This window comes from Triturus cristatus, chromosome 2_1 (genome assembly GCF_964204655.1).
Source record: "Triturus cristatus chromosome 2_1, aTriCri1.1, whole genome shotgun sequence".
NCBI classification, from domain to species: Eukaryota; Metazoa; Chordata; class Amphibia; order Caudata; family Salamandridae; genus Triturus; species Triturus cristatus.
In genome coordinates this window covers 567,056,938-567,084,573 of record NC_140581.1, presented here as the reverse complement: position 1 = coordinate 567,084,573, position 27,636 = coordinate 567,056,938, and the positions used below count along the sequence as shown (strand labels likewise).

General features: G+C 41.0%; 1 protein-coding gene across 1 annotated transcript in view; it reads right to left on the bottom strand.

Moving 5' to 3' along the window:
- Positions 1-27,636, bottom strand: part of ADGRV1 (adhesion G protein-coupled receptor V1) — a 1,990,932-nt gene that overhangs the window by 1,318,050 nt on the left and 645,246 nt on the right. The window contains exon 36 of the mRNA XM_085632468.1: positions 20,242-20,341. Coding sequence (XP_085488594.1) covers positions 20,242-20,341 — 100 coding nt within the window. The remainder of the gene's footprint in view (positions 1-20,241; positions 20,342-27,636) is intronic.

Sequence of the window (27,636 nt, the reverse complement as noted above, 5' to 3'; positions counted from 1 at the left end):
GCCACCTTTGGCGCGTGCTATTCCCCGGGGAGGGGTAGAATCTCCCTTTGTTGTCGGGTGCCCTGAAGCTGCCCAAACCATTTTTCCCGTTTCCCCGGCGGCCGTTATGGCAGAAACTGTTACAGAGGTAGGAAGAGGGAATAAAGCAGAGACCAACACAAATGAAAGATAGTTGGGACTGTGGAGTATGAAGAGAGTATTGGCCAGCGCAAGGAATCAATCAGAGACAGACGGTGGGCAGAGAAAATTTAGGGATCTACCCATGTCAAATGAAGGGGATATTGGAAACAAAGTTGAAACAAATTAGATGTCGAAGAGACTCTAGCCTTTTTTTAAATTCACGGTACTGGTTTGAAAAAAAATGAAGCGTCATCTAGTATTCATTTAAATTTATTTTGATAATTCTATACTTGTTTAAAATTGTTCTGAAGACAATTGAAGACAAGCCTCTTTGCAGAGGCCTTCCTCTCCTTTCCTGACATTACTGCTTCTCTGACTGCTCTCTCGAAAGTCAACCCCCACAGTCAAATACATCGAACATTCTGTGCTACCTGGACCTTAAAAACAAAGGGCCCAATTTAAATGTAGGCAGACAGAGTAATTATCATCGCCATGGTGGAGTACTTTACTCCCGTTAGAGTACGGGTACTCAGCCTGCCATATTTAGAGATGTCCGCTGCCCCTGTGGACATCTCTTGCATTTCCAGGAACCTGCGTTACACCAGATCCTGTAAATAGTTTTTAAGTTTGACAGACGGTTCTGTCAAGAAGATGGAGCAGTACAACAAACAGTTTTTTTTTATTTTCAAAAAGAAAATCCAAAAGCGTGATTTTCATTTTAAAAATAAAAAAAAAACAATGCCCCCCTTCGACATGGGAGTACTCTTGAATGGCGTGGGGGTCATTTAAAAGTTTTCACTGCCCTTACCACCAAGTTTTTCGTGGTTGTGACGGACAGTGAAAACCGGCCATGTGTCAACCCAATCTAAATATGGCGGGCAGACACATGGCCAAACCTCAGACGGCCATTACTCTATCATGCCATCAAAGGTGTGTGTAGGTGGCAGAGACAGATTAGCTTCCGCAGTCTATACACTGAAGTGCAGTTGAGCCAGAGTAACCTCTCTGCCAACATTTAAATTAGGCCCTAAATCTTCAACGTCCAGGTAGGTCAACTGCTCCTAACACATCAAGCTGAAATTCATAAGTTTGATTAACCTATGTATACATTTTCTTGTGCTATAAAGTGATTTCTAGGTATAAGCTGGTGCTATACAAACAATTAAACCCACAAGTACAATTATAATGTTAAATTAAAAACTTTAAGGGGTATATTCACAAGAACCTGTGCTAAACATCACCAAAAAATGTTAACGCAACTTTACACATCGCAGCCTATCGCGGGAAAATAATCCCGTGTCCACGTGGAATTCACAACAAGGCGGGACCATGCGACAGTCTGCCGAAACTGCAATGTGCGTGATACAAACACCTCGGTGGAGATAAAAACACAAACCACAACACATAATACCTACGATGGGCCAAAGTGCGATAAGAAAACAGTGACAACCAGCGCGAGGGCAGCAATACTCATGCGTAATGCGGGAAAAAGCACAAGAACAGCATACGGAAAATGCCACATAAATAAATACATAAACTGTGGAGTACCACGGATGCACCCTGACCGACTGCAGAGGACAACATGTACCCCACAACATCCAAGCACCATGGAAGAACAGAAAAAAATAATCTACAGTCTTAGTGATGCCCTATCACTCAGTCCTAGTGCAGTACATTGACGACCTATTGGTCAGGTCAAAATAACAAGAGGCTTGCAAACTAGACACAATTGCTCTCTTTAACTACTTAGCTGAAAATGGACATAAAGTGTCTGTGAGAAAGAAGTCCTGTATCTATGACATGACATTGAATAAAAAGCAAGGAAGGTGTCACAAGAGAGAATCTTGGTGATTCTGAAAATGAATCCATCACCAACACAGAGACAGCTCAGAATGTTCTTGGGAATGGTGGGCTACTGTCGTCAGTGGATTCTTAACTTTTCCCTACTGGCCAAGCCTTTACAGAGGCTGACACACACAAGACGTGTCAGATCCAGTACCATGGAATGACATCTGCACATGTGCCTTCTCAGAGCTAAGAGAATGTCTCTGCTGCACCCCGGCACTGGGAATACTTGATTATAATAAATGTTTTACTTTGGTTTGCATTGAGAGAGAGCGCTGCTATCTTTTAGTGCTAACCTAAATGCATGGCAATGCTCGCAGACCAGTGGCCTATTTTGCTGCCACATTTGACCCAGTAGCTGCAGCTTTGCCTGGCTGTGCTAAAGCTGGTGCCTCTGCTGGAGCAGAGTTTTCTGATGAAAATCTATTGGGTTTTTAAGCTCTGGTTTGTCTATTTGTCATAATTAAAATTATTAATTATTAATTACTAATTATTTGTTTTGTGTAAATGTTTAAACTTACCAACATGTACTAATGAGAAGAAAACCGACATGTGGGAATGCTTTTGTTTGCTATTTAATAAATGTGCATGTTTTATTAAATAAACGTTGCTGAGTGCTGTTTATTTTAAAGCACGAAACGCTTTTGAATTAATGCTTTCCTGTGTTGCAAAGGCTAGATAATTACATACACATAAGGGTATTAGTGGGGTTAACACTGTTTAATCACTATGCTGTGGTAACGTTGTTTTTGTCTCTTTTAATTAAGATGGTCTATTTTGGCCTAGAATAAAATGGCCGCCGTTTGCAGCCTGGCCTCGAGTGAGAGATTTGTGATGAGAGGGCCTTGCTGAATATGGTCGAAGTCATCTGACCACAGTCTTCGCCTGGTTAAAATTTTCCGTGAGGACAGCAGCAGTACTGGGCGAGTCTCCAAGAAACATTCGAATAGCCTTGGAGGACAAAGGAGCCATAATGAATGAACTGAATGGACTCTGAAGTCATCATGTTAGTTCCGAGGAAATGTGGATGTCGAAAGATACATTTTTTTAGTTCCTGTTCTGTCTTTTTATTTTTGTGATTTTTTCTGAGCGGAGATTTTCCAAATGTAGCGATGCTACATCCTTTCCTGCTCGCTCTGCTCAGCGGTTCAGCGGACGTTTAGAACATTTTATGTTTCTATAATATTGCAAGTTTCTCTATAAATATTGTTAGCCTAGAGAGGGTTTGAGGCCACTTTGCCACTTCTTCCCAAACCTGCGTTGGTGAGGATCGATGCTGTGAGGACGGTGACTCGGGAGACTTCTACTGAGAGACTTGTCCTGATGACCCATTCTGACATTTAGCTAGAATAGGTAATTATGAAAAAATTATTTATTCTGATTGATTTCCTTTGACTAATTTTAGATAAAGAACCATAATTTTAAAATACGGTGTTGATGATTATTTCTTGTCAATTATTGAGTACTCTATTTGATTATTGTTGTATAGATTGTTTAGATTATGACTCAGGACAATTACAATAACTAGGTCTTATCGACCTCAGTGTAGATGTGGGGTGTTTAGGAGTTTTCTTTCCACAGGTTCAGTGCTGGTAGAGTATTTGAGTGTATGTTAGTGAAATGGGCCCTAGTGTATGATGAGTGTATGTGCGTGTAACTGTGAAATTACTCTATCCATGGAAGTAGGGAGATTTTGTACACCTCAATCTGCATCAATTTCCTGGTAGCAGAGTGAGGATGGTTATTGATGATTGTCTTGATCTGATTAGATTGCTTGTACATTAGCTTATTGATTATTGATTATTGATTGATGTTGGTATATGTACTAATACTATATGTTGGAGTCGTCATGTTGAGTTATATGTAGTGCTTCTGGAACTTGGGAGCTAGTAGCAGTTCCGTAGTAGGGCAGAGGGAAGTATATGCTGCTCTCGGGAAAGACGGGATTGTAGGAAAAACGTGTGACAATTGAAGTTGCGCGTCACATTGTCTGGGTTCGGAATCAGTGACATTGTCGTATGTTACTATTAGAAATATTTCTGGTATATAAGGAGTGCGTATGGTAGTGAAGGTTATCTGTGAAACTCTGGTCTTAAGTCCCAGGGATCCGTAAGGTTCACCGTTAAAGCTTATCGCGGGAGAAGTAATAGGTATTCTCTGAGCTTGTTTGAGAAACTGGGCAGAGGTAAGCTGCTTGGTTAACGTGTGATATAATTCTGTAGTGGAGCAGATTGTTCGCTGTTCTCGGGAAAAGCAGGATTCTGTGTGTATGTACTATATATTTCCTTGTATGAATGTGCGTGAATGCTCATATATTTAGTTGATTGTAAGACTCTTTGGACAAGTCCTAGAGGAAACAATTAATGAATGAATGTTAGAAGGGCAGAGTAGAGGGATGTGCTACTGTGTCAACGGAATTCTTGTGAAATAGATTTTCTTTACTATTCTGTGGTTAGCGAAGCAGACAATGGAGATGTTTATATGTTGTAACTAATAGATTTTGTAAAAATTTGACACGGAGTCTACTGAGAAATTTTGTAAAGGAGGGGTAGACGAGTGACAAGAGACAGGAGACAGAAGCGACTGCAGCCACAGCTGACGTCAAACAGACCGCGCTCTGATTGAATATTAGATCAGAACAGTGCTCGCGCTGAGATTGGTGCGTTGGTGTGAGCCGCGCAAGGATTGGAAGAGCTATTCTAGTGACGTAGACGCTCTAGGATTGGTGCGTTAGTGTGAGTCGCGCTGTTATTGGTTGAAAAATCATATTGTGCAGTTGTATTACGGAAGGGATTAGAAAGTTTGGTAAACGTTAAAATGTATTACCAAGAAGAGAAAAAGAAAAAATCTTTGTTCAGAAAGATTAAAAATTGGTTTGACAAGGATAAAGATGTTAAAACAAGAGAGGGTGAATTGTTACCTCCATCGAAAACGCCTGCATCCTTCATGGCTGCGAGATATGGGTATCATACCTGTATATGGTTGGAGAATTGGGTTAGGTATACAAAGGAAGATGGTGTTTTAGCATTTCCAGAACATGGTTCATTTAATCTGGCCGTGTTGAAAAATTTATGGGAAAAGATGTTATGTCTTGACCCAAGACCAAGGCCGACACAGTTTGAGGCTTTAGTGGAATGGGAAGAGGAAGTACATGAGCGAGAGAAGCAGAGGTCTGGAGGACAGTATAGGTATATGTTTGGGAGGAGACATGGTCGTGAAACTCATCATGATCGAATGACGAGATGGCGAGATGCTAGTATGTCAGAGGGATTATATCCTATGAGAACAGTTGAAGAGGGAACAGAAAGGGTTCCTGAGGCAGAAGTGAGGAGATATGGAGTTAATGAATATGAGGATGAGGTCTTGAATGACATGATTTACAAAAGACCACCTCCATATAGACCAGAACCAGAAGAGAGTACACCAGTTGTTTCTCCGATAAGAGATACAGTGCGTATCATTGAGACAGAAAATGTGACACCTGAGTTAAGAAGTGGTAATCCTTTCAGGGAAAGAGAGAATAGAAGCAGTGGCGAAAATACGAGAGAATTAGCCAGAACTGCATCGGAATTGACTGAAAAGATCAAAGAGCTGACAAAGAATCTAGATGCTGTTACGGTGCCCGTAACTATAGGTCCGATTATGCCTGTTTTTGATAAGCAGAGGACGGGTGAGAATGGTTTGGTGATTCCATATGTTGGGAATAGATTGACAAGTTTGGCTGGTCCTTCAGGAGATTCAGGAAAAAGGACAGGAAAATCCAGACATGACACATGTAGTGAAGGATTAGAGGTACAGTCTAATTCAGGACTGGATGCTGGTGAAGCTAGTTGTTCAGGGATGCCAATTTTAGAACCGCAGAAGAAAGTGGTTCCAGTGAGAAAATCTACTGAAATAACAGCTGAAGATTTGAATGAATGGATGAAAGTTCTTCAAAAGAGGGATAAAGATTCACAAGCAATTGATGTGGCTAGGTTACGTGTAGAATTAGAAGAGCTTGTTGCAGGGACAGTTCCTACAGAAATTCTAAAAAATCATCATGATGGTGAATTGTTATTTATGTGTAAAAACATCACCTGGAGAACTAAAAATACACATGACAGATTAAGAGCAATAGCAAATGACTATGGAGTTGACATTGATAAAGTGAAAGTTTTGCAGAAGTCTTACAGGATGGATTTCACAGATAAAGATATTGAAAATTTGAATGGTACTGGTAGAACAGGACAGATTAAAGAGATGATCGCTTTATTGCGAAAATGGGGTGATGTTGAGAAGTGGAAGGATAGGTGGTACAAGAAGAGAGAAGAATCAGGAGATAGAACTTATTCAGCATTTCCTGTGAGAGAAAAAGAGAAACCAGTGGATGCTTATCCTATGAGAGAAATACCTGGAGGAGGATATGTACATGTTCCATGGACCAGACAGGATATTTTATCATTTACGAATGATTTCCCTCGATTGAGAGAAAAGCCCGTCGAGTGGTATAGGCAGGTAGACAGGTTTGTGAAATTGTCAAAAGTGCTGTGGATTGACCTGAATAGTCTGTTTGATATAATTGTTCCAGCAGACTTGTGGGCTGAGTGTAAAATAGTTGTAAGTTGGCCTACTGAGGAATATCCAAGAGATCAGAGAACAGGAGCACCAGATCCAGAAGTAATGAGAAAGTATGAGCAGGTGATCGTATACCTGAAAAATAAAGTACCTCCAAAAGAGACAGACTGGGTTAAAATAGATCGAACACATCAGGAAGCAAAAGAATCAGTTCATGCTTTTTACGAGAGGCTGATACTGGCGTTTAAGCAATTCAGTGGAGATGAACACCTGGGTGACAAGGATTTGAGTCATTTTGTATACAGATTTGTATATGGCCTGAGACCTGAGATTAGTGAAAGAATTCGTGAGCATACTGTGGATTGGCAGAGTAAGAAAATAGATGAGATTCTGAGACATGCAAAATACTTCAGTGATGAAATTGAAGCAAAACAGAGAAAGCTGAAAGAGAAAGCAATGTGGGCACAAGTGAAAGTTGCGGAAAGACAGGAAGCACAGTTGGTGGAACAGGCGAATAATGCAGGAAATAATGCAGGGAATAGACCTAGGTATGCAGGGAAAGGAAAGGGGAATCTTGAGGAAGCTAAAAAAAAGTTCCCATGTCACAATTGTGGCCAACTGGGACATTGGAGATCTGAGTGTACCAATCCACCATTAGTGAATAATGAGGGAAAATCCTTAAATCAACAGGTGCAGAACGAAGGGAATAATCAACAGCAGCAACAACAGAAAGTTGTGAGACAGCAGAGTCAAGAGCCAAAACCGCCCTTGCCGCTGAATTGAGGATCACAAAAGTATAATCCGGATTTGGGATTCTACAATGATGAGCAGGTAAACAAACCAAGGCGTTCTAACCAGGTACAACAGTACTTGTTAAAGAATGAAGGGAGTGAGTCTGAGGGTGATTATTGACGGTGCCGAAGAGAGGAGGAAGAGTGCATACTTGGTGCAACTCTAGAAATAGACCAGGCAGGACCATTTGTAGATGGGAAAATAAATGAAGAAAGTGTTACTTTTTTGGTAGACACAGGTGCGACAAGATCAACTGTCAGGTCAACAGATATTAGAAATCTTCCTCTCTCGGATGAATCAATCCAAGTAGTTGGTGTAGCCAATACACAAATCAGGACACGTCTTACTGAACCAGTAAGAGTACAAATAGGGAAATTTTCAGACATGCACAGATTTATCGTCTGTGACACAAGTCCAGTGAACCTGTTAGGTAGGGATTTGTTATGTAAAATGAATTGTACAATTTTTTGTACACCGGATGGAATAGCTTTTGAAACACCAGATGAGGATGTTTTGTACCGAATGACTCTAGAAAATAGAGAGAGTGAGTTAATTGGTGCATATGCTGTGTTTGATCCGGAGGATTTGCCTCAAGAGCTGAGAGACACAGTGAAAAGGATAGTTTGGGATTTTACTGGAGAGGATGTGGGATTGATGAATAATGTAGATCCTGTGAAAATTTCAGTGAAAGAGGGAATTACTTATCCTAACATTCCTCAGTATAAAATGACACCAGAAATAATTGAGGGAATAACTCCTATAATTGAGAAAATGATTCAGCAGGGAGTTCTGAGAGAACTACTGAGTAGTCCGTGTAATTCACCGATAATGGAGCTAAAGAAGCCTAATGGAAAGTTCAGGATTGTACAAGATTTGAGAAAAATTAACCAAATTGTGGTGGCATGTTGTCCTATTGTGCCAAATCCATCAGTGATTTTGTATCAGATTCCACATGATGCTGAGTGGTATACAGTGATTGATTTGTGTCATGCTTTCTTTTCAATTCCATTGCATCATGACAGCCAGCCGATTTTTGCATTTAGATTTGGCCAGCGTATTTTAGCATGGTGTCGTATTCCACAGGGGTATACAGAGAGTCCTTCGATATTCAATCAGTTATTGAAAAAGTCATTGGAGAGTTTGATCATGCCTGAAAACTCAGTACTAGTGCAGTATATTGATGACCTACTTGTGGCATCAAAGACACGTGAAGCTTGTGAAGTAGATACTATAGCTTTACTGAATAATCTGGCAGATGGAGGGTTAAAAGTATCTCCAGCCAAATTGCAATTTTGCAAGAAAGAGGTGCATTATCTTGGACACAATATTGAAAAAGGTCTGAGAAAAGTGACTGATGACAGGATCAAAATCATCAGGGGAATGAAGGCCCCACAGACCCAGAGGGAAGTGAGAATGTTCCTGGGAATGGTGGGTTATTGTCGTCAGTGGATAATTAATTTCTCGCTGATAGCAAAGCCACTGATTAAGCTGACAAAAAGTGAGATGACAGACCCATTGGAACTAGATGGAGAACAAATGGCAGCATTTGAAGAGTTGAAAAGCAGAATGTGTGAAGCCCCTGCTTTGGGTATGCCAGACTATGAAAAGGAGTTTGAATTGTACTGCAGTGAGAGGAATGGATGTGCACTTTCAGTGTTAATTCAGAAGCATGGATTACTGAGAAGGCCTATTGCGTACTTCTCATCGACACTTGACCCTGTAGCAGTAGGTTTACCACGATGTCTGAAATCTGTGGCTGCAACATGCAGAAGCCTGGAACAGAGTGAGGGAATCATAATGGGATATCCTGTAAGGGTATTCGTACCTCATAATGTGGCAATTCTTTTGACAAGAAGCAGAACTCAATACATGTCACATAGTCGGTTGACTAAATATGAGAAAGTCATTCTGGGAGCATCAAATGTGACTTTGGAGAGATGTGTGAATGTGAATCCAGCGACATTGTTGCCGGATATTGAAAATGTGGGTGTGAAAACAGAAGATGATCACAATTGTTTGGATGTGCTTGATTACTGTACAAAACCGAGACCAGACATAAGGGATCTTCCCTTGCATGAGAGTGATCATGTGTTGTTTGTGGATGGATCATGCCTGAGGAATGATGAGGGTGTGCTATGTGCAGCATATGCAGTGTGTAAAGTTTCAGAAGTAATGGAAGCATCACTATTGAAAGGAGTGAAATCTGCGCAAGTTGCTAAATTAGTGGCATTGACAAAAGCTTGTGAAATTGGGAAAGATTTGAGAACGACTGTGATGACTGATAGTCAGTATGGATTTGGAGTTGTGCATGACTTTGGCCAACTTTGGCTACAAAGAGGTTTCTTGACGTCGAGTGGGACTCCAATAAAGAATGCTGAAGTGATTGGGAAATTACTTGAGGCAATACAGCTGCCTAAAGAATTAGCAGTTGTGAAATGTGCTGCTCATGGACAAGGAGATGATTTTGTGACAGTTGGCAATCGATACGCAAATGACATTGCTCAATATTGCGCTAAAAATAACCAATCAATTAATCGGGAACGAGAAGGTGAAATGTCTTTTTGTTCTGTGATGTTTACTAATGTCTTAGAGACGTGGGATGAAGTGAAACAGTTGCAGGATGAGGCAGAGGAGGAAGAAAGGAAAGATTGGATCAAGGCAGGTTGTGCCCCAAGAGAGACAGACCATGTTTGGGTCTATAGAGATGGCAGACCAGTAATGCCGAACTCCATGCTGTCGACAATGGCAAGGATGTATCATGGACAGGGACATTTGGGAAGGGATGCGATGATCAGGTCTTTTAAACAAACCTGGTACAATGCAAAGTTCAGGACAATTGCAGAAAGTATCTGTCAAAGATGTTTGATTTGCCAGCAATTTAACACTGGGAAAAAGACAGTGGTGAGTCTGGGAACAATAGGCAGAGAAGGAGGTCCTTTTACAAGAATGCAGATTGATTTCATTGAAATGCCCCAAGTAAACAGATTAAGGTATGTACTAATGGTAGTCTGTTTGTTTTCAAGATGGGTTGAGGCCTATCCGACTAGGAGAAATGATGGAGTAACAGTGGCAAAATTACTGTTAAGAGAGTTGATTCCTGGGTACGGATTTCCGGTAACGATTGAGTCTGATAGAGGTGGACACTTCTATAATGAACTCATGAGTTTGATTTGTGAAGCATTAAGCATACAGCAGAAGCTACATTGTGCATACAGTGCTTCTGGTGTTGTTGAGCAGATAAACGGCACAATCAAGAACAGGATTGGTAAGATGTGTTTAGCCACTGGTATGAAATGGCTATTAGATCTACTCCAGATAGAACTACTGGTTTAAGTCCGCACGAAATCATAATGGGACGTGCAATGCGACATGCATATGTACCTGTCAATAAGTTGATGACAATAACTGATGACATGATTTTGGATTACTGTAAAGGCCTGGCTGACGCAGTTCATTCTGTGTTTCACCAGATTGGAGAAGAAGCTACCACACTTGAGAAGAAGCAAGCTCATGATCTGAGTCCAGGGGACTGGGTAAGGATTAAAGTACACAGAAGAAGAAATTGCTTGGTTCCAAGGTGGGGAAGACCAAGACAAGTCATTCTAACTACGACAACTGCAGTGAAGTGTGCTGGTGTAAAAAACTGGGTACATGCGAGTCATACTCTGAGAGTTCCAAACCCAAAAGATGGGACTGGTAGAGAGTATTTTGAAGAGTCAGATTCCAGTGATGATGAAGACCCAGAACCAGTGAGAAAAAATCAAAGTTCAGGAAAAGAAGCAGAAAAGGTTTCAAGAGAACCATTGAGAATCTCAGAAAGGAGATCAGATTCTGTAAGAGAGCCTGAAGTTCCAAAAAGCAGTGGAGGAAAAAGAAAAGAAAAGAGCAGTTCCACAGAAATTACTCCTGAATCAGAAGAGGAGGAGATTGAAGAACCACTTGAGATTATACCTGAAGAAGTAGGGTCAGAAGAAGATAGAGAGGGACAGATTGCGGAAGACCCCCGAGGAGGTGTAGGGAACATTCTTGACAAGCTAGGTGAAGGGACAAGTAGACAGCAAGAAGATTGCGTGTCGGAGACCCGAGGAGGGACAGAAGTAGGGAAGTCTCAAATAGTGGTGAAAAAGACTGTGGAGCGAAAGAAAACTGCTGAAGAACAAGAGGCATTTGAAACAGAATCGGATGAAAGTGAGAATGGAAAATCAGAAGGTCGAGTTCTGAGAAAGAGAACTTGGATTGGAGAAAGAAATAATACAGAAACGAGACCGAAAAAGGTTGTAAGAGGAGATTTTTGGCCTAACAACAGAGTAAAGAGGCTGAGATACAGACTGATAAGAGGGAATACATCGAAAGCTGAACAAGTGAATGAGGTGTCGAGTCAAAACGAAGTAAAGAGGAAGGAACAAAAGGAGTCAAGAGAACCTGAGGAGATAAAGAGAATTAGAAAACCCAACCAAAAGTACAGATCAGCGGAATGGTCTTATGTGGCACTGTCTGAAGAAGGAGAAGAAGAAACAGTGAATTGAGACAATCCGGAGGGGATCTTGAGAAAAGTGGTTGAGGAAAAGGAAAAGTCTGTTGGAATCTTAAAAGTTATCCTGAATGACATTGGAGAAGAGTCGGATGCACAGGATGTTGTTGATGATCTGATACAATTTGATGTTGCTGAAGAAGAAGGAGTGAAAAGTGATGAATATCCAAATTGAGTGAACAAAAGAAATCACTTGGAGAAAAGTGAAAAGGAGAAAGTCTGAAATTCAGCTGTCTGAAGGAATCCAAAGTTCGAGAAATTTCAGTAGTGGAGTAGTAGAGGCTAAGTCAAAAGACAAGGTCAAAGTAGTAAAATGGCTAACATAGAGAATAACCAAAGTAACCAAAGTAGATGTGCCTTCTTAAGAAGATGGTGTAGAATGTGCTGCTGCTGTACTGGATTATTAATGCTACTATGGGGTGTTTTAGCTTTATTAGTTACATTTAGAGTTACAATAGGTACATTTGAGATGCATATAGAGAATGTGACAAATGCGGAGAAGAATTCGCAAAAAGTAGTTCTAACTAGAATGAGTAATACTTACATGCATAAAGATAGGTCAATTAATGATTTTTCTAGTAATGTTTTTTCAAAGTTGTTATACGAATACGTGAAAACAATGGAAGTTAGGGATTGCTACGTTTGCATGCAATTACCTGCATCCGTTTCAGAGGGTGTTACTTATCACCATTTACCAGCTACGTATGGAATTTCTTGTAGTGTATTAAGTAGTGTTTTTTATTTGTTAGGGAAAATAGATTATAAGATGTCTAACAAAGATAGTATTTTTGGGCACTTGCCAATGAACAAAAAGCTGAATCCAGCTAAAGAAGCTAACATTTTTGGTGAGATTTTTATTGAGAAAGAAGAATTAACATTAGATTACATTTTTAAGAATAATTTGACTTGCAGTTTGGAAGAAGAGGAGAAAGCTTTCCTAAATATGGTGGGGGAAAGGAGATTGAGTATGCATGAAAAGGCAGGGAAATATAAAGTGAGTGAGACAATTTGGGACATTGAGATGGGAAAAGAATTAAGAAATGGGGTTAGTCCAACTTTAGCTCTAGATGCACCACAGAAGGGTAAGCTGTGCATTACAAGAGGGAAATCCCAATATGATACATATTTTGTTGGGACTAGTGAATGTCATGATACATACTTCATTGCAACAGGATGGGGTTTCAGAGGTGGAGAAGATACAATTTTTCCAGGAGTGTATTATGTTTGTGGGAACAAGGCTTATTACAAGTTGCCTGACCATTGGTATGGCACGTGTTATGTGGGCCTGGTTTTTCAAAAGATCTTTCATATAGATAGAATAGAAGATGTAGAACATATTAATTTACTAATGCGCTTCAAGAGGGAAACTTGCTCTGAAATAGTGGGTGACATTTTTGGAGCTTTAATTCCAGCAGTGGGAATTTCTTTGAATGCTTATGGGATTCGGAAACTGTCAACAGTGGTGGATCGCTTATCGACAAATACCGCTGGAGGGTTTCTTTTGGTGAATACGGAACTAATTGCCGTACGTGCCATGTCTATGCAAAATAGACTTGCCCGTGATATTCTATTAGCTAAGGAGGGTGGAGTTTGTGGAATGCTGAAAGTTCAACATTGTTGCACTTACATTCCAGATGAAAGCAAAGACCTGAAAGTCTATATAAAAAATATTACTGATTTGCATGAAGAATTAGTACCACTTGAAGCTGAAAGTATTTGGACTAAAATAGCTAATAAAATAGTTGCTGTTAAGAGTTTTATTGCAAAAATAGGTAGTACTATTATAGGTAAGATATTGTTTCCTTTAACTTGTATAATTGTTGCTTTATTGATATTGAGATTGGTGTGTTTGTGTTGTAAAAACAGGGGAGGGAAAAAGAAATTAATTAAAAGAAACAATGAAAAGAGAAATAAAAGGTTGAAAAGAGAACCACAAGAAATTGAATTAGAAGAATTAAGGGAGAGTGTCTATTTAGAAACAAAGAGGGATGATGAAAGAGTGTCTGGTGTGTAGTGTTGTGTAAGGAGAAAAAGACATTTCCAATTTCTCCTAAAATGGGACTAAATTTCACAAACTTTTTTTTTTGGGTTGTTTATTTGGTGATAATATCACCAAAGGGGGGATTGCTGGAGCAGAGTTTTCTGATGAAAATCTATTGGGTTTTTAAGCTCTGGTTTGTCTATTTGTCATAATTAAAATTATTAATTATTAATTACTAATTATTTGTTTTGTGTAAATGTTTAAACTTACCAACATGTACTAATGAGAAGAAAACCGACACGTGGGAATGCTTTCGTTTGCTATTTAATAAATGTGCATGTTTTATTAAATAAACGTTGCTGAGTGCTGTTTATTTTAAAGCACGAAACGCTTTTGAATTAATGCTTTCCTGTGTTGCAAAGGCTAGATAATTACATACACATAAGGGTATTAGTGGGGTTAACACTGTTTAATCACTATGCTGTGGTAACGTTGTTTTTGTCTCTTTTAATTAAGATGGACTATTTTGGCCTAGAATAAAATGGCCGCCGTTTGCAGCCTGGCCTCGAGTGAGAGATTTGTGATGAGAGGGCCTTGCTGAATATGGTCGAAGTCATCTGACCACAGTCTTCGCCTGGTTAAAATTTTCCGTGAGGACAGCAGCAGTACTGGGCGAGTCTCCAAGAAACATTCGAATAGCCTTGGAGGACAAAGGAGCCATAATGAATGAACTGAATGGACTCTGAAGTCATCATGTTAGTTCCGAGGAAATGTGGATGTCGAAAGATACATTTTTTTAGTTCCTGTTCTGTCTTTTTATTTTTGTGATTTTTTCTGAGCGGAGATTTTCCAAATGTAGCGATGCTACATCCTTTCCTGCTCGCTCTGCTCAGCGGTTCAGCGGACGTTTAGAACATTTTATGTTTCTATAATATTGCAAGTTTCTCTATAAATATTGTTAGCCTAGAGGGGGTTTGAGGCCACTTTGCCACTTCTTCCCAAACCTGCGTTGGTGAGGATCGATGCTGTGAGGACGGTGACTCGGGAGACTTCTACTGAGAGACTTGTCCTGATGACCCATTCTGACATTTAGCTAGAATAGGTAATTATGAAAAAATGATTTATTCTGATTGATTTCCTTTGACTAATTTTAGATAAAGAACCATAATTTTAAAATACGGTGTTGATGATTATTTCTTGTCAATTATTGAGTACTCTATTTGATTATTGTTGTATAGATTGTTTAGATTATGACTCAGGACAATTACAATAACTAGGTCTTATCGACCTCAGTGTAGATGTGGGGTGTTTAGGAGTTTTCTTTCCACAGGTTCAGTGCTGGTAGAGTATTTGAGTGTATGTTAGTGAAATGGGCCCTAGTGTATGATGAGTGTATGTGCGTGTAACTGTGAAATTACTCTATCCGTGGAAGTAGGGAGATTTTGTACACCTCAATCTGCATCACCTCCACTAGCGTAAGCATTGAGCAGTGCGAAAGCATTGTTCTGGGTCACCCCTTGACTGTTTTGTCCCCTACTCAGTTGAAGTGCTGTTAACTCGTACTCGAATACAACATCTCACCAACAGTCAACTTACCAAGTATGAGCAATTCACTCTTGGAGTCAAAAATCTAACATTAAGAAGGTGTACTGTACTGAACCCCTTTACATTACTGCCCCTTCCTGGAAATGAGGGTGTTGTGGGAGAAGTGGAACATGATTGTCTTGATGTCACTGAAGTATGTACCAAACCAAGACCTGACATACAAGATGTGCCACTATCTGAATCAGATTATGTGCTGTTTGTTGATGGCTCTTACCTACGAGATCATGAAGGAACCCTGAGAGCTGCCTGTATAGTATGTACTGTCTCAGGTGTGGTTGAAGCTTCCAGGCTTCAAGGAATGTTTTCAGCACAAGTGGAATAATTGATTGCTATTACTAGAGCATGCTGTGCTTCAAACTAGCTGAGAGTGGCAATTTTCACTGATAACCAGTGCGGGTTTGGTGTGGTGCATGACTTTGGGCAGTTGTGGGTCCAAAGCGGCTTCATAACCTCTTCGAGGTGACCAATCCGTAATTGGGAAAGCATGAGGAACTTGCTTCAGCAGCCTGCCCTAATTGCAGTGGTGAAATGTGCCACTCATAGGCAAGGCAATGACTATGTGACTGAGGGTAACAGATATGCTGATAAGTCAGCTAGGTACTGCGCACTAAATTTGTGCACCTTTAATGGGGAATAAGTCAATGAAAATTCCGATGTAACAAAGTGCAATCTATTTTTGTCTACAGTTGATACATGGGAGGAAGCTAAGAAATTACAAGAAGAAGTGCCGAAGCTGAACAGCAAGGTTGGTCAGAGTAGGTCGTGTCAAAAGAGCTGAAGATGGCATTTGGGGTTGAAGATATGGAAGAACTGTCCAGCCAGATAGTTTGTTACCTCTAACGGCGAGACATTATCATGGACCTGCACATATAGGGAGGAATGCCATGGTGCACCTCTTTAAGCAAATGTGGCTTACTCCCAGATTCAGATTTATGGCTGAAAGTTTGTGTCACAGATGTGTTTTCACGGTGGTTTGAAGCTTACCCGACAAACAAGCTACTTACCTTTGGTAACATATTATCTGGTAGAGACAGGGTCTATCCGCAGAGTCCTTACTTTAGAATCCTCCACCAGATGAGAGACTGGATCAGGAAACTTTTCCCACAGTACGTCAATGAGTCGGAAGAGGGCACCGCACAACTCTGTATCAATGTCATCACGAGATGTGACATTGACGGAGTTTATATATCTCCTCACTGACGCGATGACGTCAGGTTCTTCCGTGACTATTTTCTGAGCTCAAAACGTGGAGCTACATAGAGAAACTGCCTACTGAAACAGTGTGCTAAAAATGTTGTACCTGTGATTCAAATAATCACTGAAGTGATAATTCAGTATGTGAATTTTTTTGTTTTGTTTGTATTTAATAGGAAATCCTTGAATCCTTGAGACCAAAGAGGACTCAGTAGCAAATAATCACTGAGGACCTATATCAGTATTTTAAGTCTGATAAAGAAATCAATGAGCCCAAAGAGAATTCAGTTCACAGAGCGGGGAGAATGGCGGGGGGCGTAAGGAATCTGCGACTAGATCCTGACTCTACGAGATAATGCGTTAACGAAGGTAAGTGTCTTGTTCATCTGATAGAGATATCTAGCCACAGATTCCTTACTTTAAAACTCAAATACCAAAGCATACCATCCCCTGAGGAGGGTCTGCAAACAGAGACCAATAAAGGTGTCTAACTTAGAACAAAAACCGGTCTAGAACCAGAGAAAAAGACTGGACTTTAAAATAATGAAGGTGTGCAATAACATGCTTTACAATTTAAAAAACATGCAGAAGAACAACAGATAAGTAAAGTGACTAGACATTAAAAAAACAAACATGGGAATAAACTATCCATGTTGGCAAGACAACCATGTTAGAAGCCAACTAACAAGATGAACAGAAGACTATTTGCACCTTTAAGGGAACCGAGCCCATGCATGCTCTCTGCATAAGCACTGCAGAAGGGATTGCAGCCAGAAAAGACATTAAGACATACAAAAAAGCATAAGAAGAATGTTTCCCATGATAGTAGAAAGCATGGGAAGAACGTTTCTCATGATAGCATGACAATTTGCCAAATACTCTACAATAAAAACTATAGCAGAAAGCATGGGGAAAACGTTTACCATGATAGTATCCCATGATACGAGGCATTATAATCCACAACCAATACAAATTTCGTAGGGACTAATGAATGTGACCATACATTTGAGGTTTGAGTAAATTGGAGTTTATATTTGAATGGAGAAGATCCTGTTTTTCCTTGAGTTTATTATATTTGTAGGAAAAGTGCATTTTACAGGTTACCCAAGAGATGGCATGGAATATGTTACATGGGAAGAGTTTTCCAAAAATGTATCACATGAGACACATTAATGATCTGACAAGGGAGCAACATTGGAGAACAGAAACAGGTGCCAGTGCTAGTAAAATTGTGGGAGACATTTTTAGAGCTTTGATTCCATCTCTTTAAGTGATACTCAACTCACACAAGATTAGAAAGTTTTCTACTGTAGTTGATAAACTATCTACTAGTACAGCTGGAGGATTCTTAGTTATAGATACAGAAAGAGTTGCCATCAGATCAATGGTTTTGCAGAATCAACTGGCTTTATTACGTCTTTCTTGCAAAAGAGGGCTGAGTATGCCAGATGTTAGCAGTCCAACAATGTTGGACTTACATTCCAGATAAGAGTAAAGACCTGAAGAAATACATTAGCAACTTTATTGACCTGAAGAAAGATTTGAAAGGGTTATCAGCAACAGGTGCTTGGAAAGCAATAGGAAATGAATTTTCCGCTATAGGCAGATGGTCTGGAAACCAAGGGAGTGGAATTGCTGAAAGCATCCTTAAACCCCCAGTGATAATTGCTCTTTGTGAATTATTCCTGATTGTCATCTGTAAAGTATACAAATGTGTACAAGCAAAGAAGAGAGTAAAGAGAAAGAGAACAGATATGGAACTGGAGGCTAGAGAGAGCAGATACAATGATGATATGGAATTTCAGAAGGATTGCAGAAGAAAGATAATGAAAAAAAACAAAGTTGTGATTTGTCCATCTAATAAGAGATTGAAGTGATGGCTTGATTCGCCAGCAGAGGGGGGATTGGTGCAAAGATTGCCAACCCTTTATATGTCACAAATGTCACATACACTTAAGAAACAATTGGTATGAAAATGTACTTATCACACGATTCATGTATGGTTTAAAGAATTGATGTAAGTGTTGTAGTTGACAATTATTAAAGAATACCTTCACTGTAGGGTTAGAGATCTTACTCGCATAATTGTTTTGTCTTAATTAATCAAATTCCGTATATTTGATTTAAATATGTTCTCACTTATACTTACAATTTAACATTATGATGACTTATTGAACATTTCATATAGTCTGAGACCTAATGTATTAAAATGTATATTAATTTGTGTTTAAATGTTCACACACATATTAAATGTGCACCATTGACGTTAATGTTCAACTTCTCCAAAATTGGCCTGTATTTCACCATGCTGCATAATGCTGATTTAATTTGTCTACTAACTCAACATTTCTTGAAGGTATTCACATGCATTGTTAGTTTGGTACAGATATGTTACTGTTCTAGAGGTAGGAGGAACAGGAGCCTGAGAATAGGACCTTGACACAGGTACATGGAAAAACAGAGCTCTAACTGAATTAACTATTGTACAAAGGTTAAAACCTACATGTGTTTGAGGGAAAGATGTCATTCCCATGTCCAGTGTAGTCAAACCAGCAATGTTGTAGTCTGTAACGTGATGATTCGTGGATTACAATGGACCCCTGATGGTGTGATGAAGGGGGGTGTCGCCCAATGGACTTTGCACATTATGATATACAGTTCCCCTAGGACTTTATTCAGATCCCTTGCAGATCCCTATCTGATCCTCACCGACACTTTGCAGATTCTTTGCAGACACCTTTACTCGATTCCCTCCATTCTTGAGTCATTGCTAGCTTAATGGACTTTTAGAGATTTTATGCCTTAATGCTTTTTCTGATTTTTGCTTAAGTGTGGCCTAGGCTGACACTTGTTCTTCACCCATTGATGACTCTTGACCGAGCTTCTGAGATGCTAACGCTTTCCTACTTGATTGCTTTTTGTCCTTTATGGAGTTTCCCTAATTTGCTAGAACCATTTTGCCCAAATCATTTTCTGGACTTTGAAATTCAATATTACTAATGCTTAGGAGAGAGAACCCTTCATTAGTCTCTGAGCTTCAGATTCTGATGCTGTTGTTCAGCATCTGGGGATTCCAGTTGTCATTTGTATCTTTACATCATAGTGTTAAGAGGTGTTTATTTGAATTTGACTATTAACTTGTAATAAACCTTTTGAACTCAAGCCAAATTGATTGCACTGTTAAATGAAATTTGATTGACTGTTAATGCTGACTTCCATCACCTCTCAGACGGATATAAGAGGACTAACGGAAGATCAATGGTAAGCAAGTGGGCCCAGAAAACGCTAGACCACTCCTGTTTCCAGTACTACACCACCTTGCACCAACTCAAGTCACGGGTCACCATCGAGAATCAGGGACTTTGTTACTGTAGGTGATGAGGCAGGACTTCAAGACGCAAATGTGTGCTGTGTGCCTCTCAGTATTTGTCACTCAGTTTCTTAGAGTGATCCAAAATTACATAGGTAGCGTGTAACCTCAAACGTGCCCACAAATATAATAATAATAATAATAAGCTATACAGCAAAAGAATCTTACATGAACCCTGCAGAATGAAAAGCATTTGCATATTTTATTGGATATGCATTTACAAGCTGGTTTTCAATGTTTCTCAATTACCTTGTGTTATGACGTTGTAAAGCACTATACTGTATTCCTCCCTTTCTTCTGGGATTTGGTCATCCAACAGCTTTACAAATAAAGTTGTGTTCAGTGAGTTCTGTTAATTCAAAAACAAAAATAGATATATTATCATACCTGTCAGCACACTCGTGTCCTGTAGCTCTATTCCTATGTTCCGCTGTGAGTGAGTGAAGTCACATGTGGGTCCTTTGTCATTTCATGACCATCAAGATTTTACATTGCAACCTCTTTTCAAAAATTTTATTTCCACAATACTTTTGATAGAAAGTGACCGTAACTTATTCTGAAATACATCTAATTCAGTTGAGTCCTTTGGTATTTCATTCAGACTCTTTAAAATACATAATTAAAAAGCACAGTTACTGCTTCTCCAAATATACACTTTTTTTAGACCAATGAAGAAAATAAAAAACTACAGCCACAAGTCCCTGATATCTGCATTTACTTGTCCACACAGATGGCCACACCATTTTCACTAATGCCGTGGGCAACATTTTTAAATTTTGAAGCAGAGGGTGGTGGGAATTTTTAGATAGTTAGGGTCACAGCCTCTGCCAAATGAAGGAACTGGTACCAAGCTCATGGCTCCCGGGGTCAACAGTAGGTAGAAGGCATTAGTATGTTGGAGGTGTGTTACCATGGGACATATTAGGGAATCAATTATCACAGGGAGACTCACAATCTTATCACTGAACACTATCATTACCCTAAAGGTGACCGGCCAGTGCACTGTTGGGCCCCTTTTGTGCACTAACTTAAGAAATTAAGTTACTGGTTGAGGGGGTTGAATCCCTAATCAAGCAGCAACCACAATCCCTGTCAGGGTCACAAGCAAACCCCAAATTACCCTCTGCTCATACCCTCTGGTACCTTGGCACAAAGCAGTCAGGCTTAACTTGGAGGCGATGTGTAAAGTATTTATTCAGCACTTAGAGGCAATGTGTAAAGTATTTATACAGCACATCAAACAGTAATATAATGAAACAACACAAAAATATCCCATACCAAGTTAGAAAAATAGAGTAAAGATTGATAAATAATTTAAGACCAAAATGACAAACCTTTAATCAGTAGAACCCGAGATATGCAATTTTAAGGTTTTAAGTGCAAATTTCACCAAAAGCACAAAGTGCCAACTGTGGTTATCTGGTGTCACTGTACTGGGACAAGGTGACAAGTTCAGGCCGACCACAATAGAGCGCAGGACCCAGGTAGGACCACTGAACACAGTACCTTAAATCCTGGTTGCAGAGCGATGTGGAGTCCCACGGCGAGGATGTGTGGCAAAGCCAAGGAGATGCATAATTGAGCAACAGTTCCAGGGAGCTGCGATGCTGCAATTTGATGACCTGTGTCATCATTGAGGATGCCGTCTATGAGGGGCTAGCGATTTGAAGTCCTGTGTGGAAGATGTGTCGCACAGTGGCTGGTTCCAAAAAAAGCTGTTGGGCTTGCAATGTGGAATCCTGGTGTCATCGTCGAGGATGCTGTCGATGAGGGGCTTGTGATGCAAAGACCTGCTTCAAGGACGCGTAGTGCAGCGGCAATTCTGAAGAGGTTGCAGGCTGCAATACGAATCTTGCGATGGGGATGGGTTGTGCAGCAGTCCCAATGTAGAGTTTGGTGAGACGACGCGCTTCACAGTGGCTCCGATTCAGAGTTTCTGGGACGCGATGCGTCGATTTTGCTGGAAAAACAGTGGAGCTGGCTAAGCATCTTCAGACCCACTTCCAAGGGTGCAGGACTGGGGTGGTACTACTTGGGAGGGCAGAACTTACAGCTGACAGATTCCAGGTGCTGGATTATAGATGGAAGAAACCTGTTCTGACCCTGTGGCTTCTGATAGCCCTTATAGTCACTCAGCTAGTCCTTATTTCAAGATACAGATCCAGTTCTTCTCACTCAGGCAGGAGGGTATCAGGGCTGCAGAGTGGCTTCCTATAGCAAAGCAGCACAGCAGTCCTTCTTCTGAGCCTTCCACAGGTCCAAGTGTGTACTCAAGAGTTGGTGTCTGAGGTCCAACATTTATACATGGTGTCCTATTTGAAATAGGAGACGTTTCTAGAGGCGCCATCCCCCCAGAGGAGTCAGGCACCCCCTTCCTCCCTGTCCTGGCTCCAGCTTGTCGGAGGTCACAAAAGACTAGTGACAATCCTTTGTGAAGGTTTTTAGAGAGGGCCTGTGTGATGTGCAAGTTATAGTGGCCCTTCCCGCTAACATCTATCTTCCCTTCATCTCACTGTCTGGGAGCAGACCAACTGCCAACTACACCTAGTCATGGGACCCAGGAACAGGCTACAGGTACCAAATGGTTAGAACAAGAAAGTTAAAACTTTCTAAAAGCATCATTTTCAGAATTGTGACTTAAAATCAGACTTTACCATTAAAGGGGGCTTTTAATAACAATTCTTTAGACACCAAACTCGGCCTGTCATCCCGCACCAAATTGAAAGTTACCACTTATTAATTGTAACAAGGTAATCCAATGTTATCCTATGAGAGAGGTAGGACTTACACTAGTGAAAAATTAATTTAGGAAATTTTCACCACCAGGGCATGTAAATCTTAAAGTGTATTTCCATATTTGTAACTACACTGCACCCTGCCTTCTGGGCTGCTCAGGGTCCGCCTTAGGGGTGATATATATATATATCAAAAATGAAGGTTTGGGCCTGGCAAAAGGTTTATTTTACCAGGTCGAAATGGCAATTCAAAACTGCAAGCATAGGCGGGACTGAAACATGTTTTACACGGCTACTTGAGTGAGTGGCACAATCAGTGGTGCAGGCCAACCAGTAGCATTTCATTTACAGGGCCTGGGTACGTGGAGCACCACTTTACTAGGGACTTAGAAGTAAATTAAAGGTGCCATTTGACTATGAGCCAATTCTGCCATGTTTAGAGTAGAGAGCACAAGTACATTAGCACTGGTTAACAGTGATAAAGTGCACAGAGTCTTAAGGGCAATGAAAACGAGAACAGCAAAAATAGGAGGAGTGAAGGCAAAAGGTTTGGGGGAAGACCACCCTATGGGCGACAGGTCTAACAAGTAGCAATGGTTGTGCTCTAATGAAGAACTCACACTCTTGCTGGGCCCACTGGAGGTACATCAGTGCTAGACTTTACACATTTAATCATCGAAAACTTGAGCCCTTTGGACAGCATACCTTAAAAGGACCATCCAGTGCAGAAAAACAGTTCTATTTACCCAGTTAGATATTCCAGATAGTACCTTTAAATACATGTTCTTGGGTTTTGAGACTTCTTGTGGCACCAGTCACTGGATGCCACTTTAAAGGGGCCATGCAGTGAATGATGTTAAAACATGTCTCAAAACCCAAGCTGAAATCATCAAACAATGGAACATTTTGGAATGCTAATTGTTGCCGGTTGTTAGCAATACAGCCCTATAAACACAATTGTCTTTTTTTAATTTTTTTACATTAGATGGCCCCTTTAACTAGTGTTACAAATATGCAGAGAATGAGGCTCAAATACCATAACCCTATTGGAAGACCCTCTTGTAGGGACAATCCATAACAAACTATCATCCGAACAGCACTAAGGTGCAGTTGAAACAGAGGATGTCATGCTAGTTAAAATTGTGTCGCATAACATATCATTGTTCATATCTGATTGGTTCCATAGCAGCCTACAGCCAATGACAGCTTGTCTCCATTGGATTTGTTACATTTTAACATGTCTGTTCTTGAATGAAATATAAGCAGACTCATTCTCCTGTCACCACTGGCCAGAGGGGATACGCTTTGCACTCCCATGTCAAATAACAGTCTCAAGCTGAATTGATTAAAAGTTGATATTGTCTTGATCTCAGCAGACACATCTCTGTGTGAGCCAGTTTTTTGGCCATCATCCATGGGCTATTCTTTGCCTCAGGCTGGTAGTTAAGAATCTGGCTATCCTAAAGGACACAAAATAACCCTGGAGGCACAGACAGAAGTAATTTATTTCCTGTTTAGACAGCTAAGAGGAATTTCACTTTTGTTGCCGTTTACTCACAATGTCATCAGTCACCAACGTACAGCACAAAACGTATTTGCCTCTTTCCAGCTCTAGTTTAGGAATGTTATTATTTAAGTCTTCCACAGCATCCTATGCCCCACTCAGAGTATACAAAACGTAGCAGTAAGAGTTCCAGTGAGAATCAAAAATATAATCACAGCTGGATAATGAATGCAGAAGTGGATAAGATAGCCAAATCAAGCTTTCTCACAATGAAAACGCTGCAACATATCTTCCCACATCTAGGATTCTCAACAAGGTTCAAGCTACCTTCTCTCTTATCTTATCAAAACTGGACTACGCTAATGGTGAGCATCATAGCTCACCTTTGTCAACTATGAGAAGATTACAAGATATTTAGAACACTGCTGCTAGACTCCGCCTACAAGTAAAGCCACAAGCACACATCTCTCCTGCCTTGAGGGCCCTACTCTGGTTACCAGTTGCCAGAAGATCCACCTTCAAGTTGCTTTGTGTCACACACAGATAATGTGTGTGACACAATAACACGGCAATACATGGCAAAGAACTACTCCTCATCAGGAAGAAAATCAACTTATATATACAACGAAGGAACGCATGCTCGAGTATGGCTTCTCACCTCAACATTCCTGCATACAAGGAAAAGAAAACATGGGTGGAATATCTTTCTTTGTTCAAGCAGCCAAACTATGGAACTTGCTACGCACACACATAAGATAAACTGACAACTATCTTAGCTTCAGAAAATTAGTCAAGAGCTGGCTCTTCCCCACATGACGACTATACTTACAACAAAACAGTGTACTACAAAAGTAGACTCGGACATGACAAAATATGCTTTTTGCAGTATAGAGATGACGTTGTTGTTATACATGTGTCGTATGTCGAACTAAGCTTCCTGTTATATGGAGATACATTTATATAAGGGGAAAATCTATATTACACATGATACATGTGTATATCAGACCATGTCTTCTTCTTGAAACTTTATTCGATTGTTTAAAAACAGTCATAAAAGCACATGGCATCAATAATACAATACAATACATAAAATGATAAAATAACAATACATTCAGTTAACAATAAGAAAATGGAGCAAAAAAGGGGGGTGAGCCAAATGGACAACATCTGCAAGTATCATTTCACATGTAATTTCAGTAAATCATACTTTTCCTGACGGACACAGATTGCAAAATAAAGGTCGCTGTAAAAAAGCATACATACGGTTCGTCAAGTGCAAAAAGAAGGCTCATCGCAGATTTGACATTAGACACTGAATATTTTTTAAAAAGGGGTTTAAGATCCCCCACTTTGCTGCAGCCAAAGGACCTGTGAATGGGATCCTACAATGGTGTGAGATTTAACTTGAACCGGGAAGCTTACAGACAAAAGGATCAGACCCCCTTTGGCCCTACCCATGGTTGATGCCTGCGCCGGGCAGTAAAAAGAGACAAAACCATCAAAGAAAATCTCTTCTATGGACCAGGTCTCTTGGAGGCAGAGTATATCCTGGCCGTTAACAATCTCCCTCCACCCTAAGGCCTCCTCCTTTTTACGCCAGCCTGCAATATTCCAACTCAAGATTTTAAACCCTGCACCATAATCCACAGCATCAGATCCAAGGATATCCCCCACGGGACTACTGAGGAGTGTCAAACCCTTAGTGGCCGCCAAGCTATTAAGTTGGCTGGCGCACACGGAGGGAGATTGGGGCTGGTTGTTTGGCCATAGCCGAGCACCAGCCGTTGGCAGATACTCCGCACGGGCCAATTCTGACTGATCAATACTTCCTATTAAAGCTTCTACACTCAGGGGAGTACTACCCTCCCCAGGAGATGGCTGTATTACCTGGGGTAGTCAGTCAACTGCATCAAGGCAGCTAAAACGGTTATAATCACAAAACGTGGCTCTAGGTGGCATAGGGTCTGAAATGCCATGATATCTCCTATTTCTGCCCCTATAGTTGACCCTAATCCACTCATTACTGCCACTCCCATAGGGCATTGGGGATGGGGGGTAAAAGAAAGAAAGCGGCAGGGTCTGAATAGTGGAGTCAAAAGACCTATTTTTCTCTTTTCCTTTTTGGGATAGTCCCTTCTCTAGGCCCTAGATGCATAATATTATTAGGGGCAACCCCTAGGGTAATGGGTGAGTTCACATCATTGTCGAGGATTAAATCAATTTCTGGCAATATTTCGATAATCAAAAGGTCCAGATCCTGAGAGTTATTCTCCTCCCCTCCAGGGGTGCTATTTTGCTCGGTTATACAGGGTACATTATCCGTCGTAGGCAAGTGTCTATCCGGCGTTATAGAATTAGCGATTGGTCCCAGTGAAGATCTTTTAGTTGCAGTAAGTTCTTGCGACATGCGTTTTTCCAGTACTAAGATTTCTTTGGACACTATTGAATTTGCTCTAGTCAGGAATTTTTCCATGCCTCCCGCAATGGAGCCCCCAACAATCGAGGACTTACTTCTAAGTTCCCGGCCAGACATAGTTCAGATGGAATGAGGGGCCTGGAGCCCAGAGGCAAGGAGGAATGGCCCGGCCCGGTCTTGATCGGTCAGGGATGGGCCTGCCCTTGGCCCGGGCTTGGCGCTTCTCCCGCGTGCGCAGTGGGGGTAATGGCTTGTTAAAGTAGGAAGGAAAATGGACGGGTGGGCAAGGCAAGCAGGGAGAGCGGCCCAGGTGGAACAGATTGGGCTCACAGGGACTCCTGGGAGATGGAGTCCCTGCTTCCACGCTCGCAGCCCAGCTTCCACACGACACACCCCAGGTCCTCCTACAGATCACAGATCACAGATCACAACCCCTCCGTATTCCGGCTCCCGCTGAAGGTAATGTGCTTTGGGACCGGCGTGAGAAATGGGGCAGGAAAGCAACAACAATCCAGTTCAGTTCAGAGAGTTTAAATATCAAAGGAGAGAAAGACTTAAGCCGATACTCCGAAATAGCTTCTGGTTTCTGCTATTATTCCCATCAATCTCTCCACAGCCTTAACCTCTTCAATGCCCATGACGAGCTGGTCTCGTCATGGGCCGCGGTGGCGCTGTGCCCATGACGAGACCAGCTCGTCATAAACCCCGCCCGCTAATGAAACGGCCGGCACAGGGCGGGGAAAGGGGCGGGCACTGAAGGGGTTAAGAGTAAGTTAAAAAAAAAAATTTTTTAAAATACAGAATTGCCCTCCAGCCCTCCGGCCCGGTACCTGGCTGTGCACAATATCTGTCTGCCACTAATCCACTCCTGCAGCTCTGCTCTGCCGATCAACACGTTTGTTTCCTTATGCAGGCAGCAATTATGGCCCTCCACCGTCCGTACGCCGAGAGCTCCCCCAAACTGGGCACTAGTCGCTACGAATGAAACG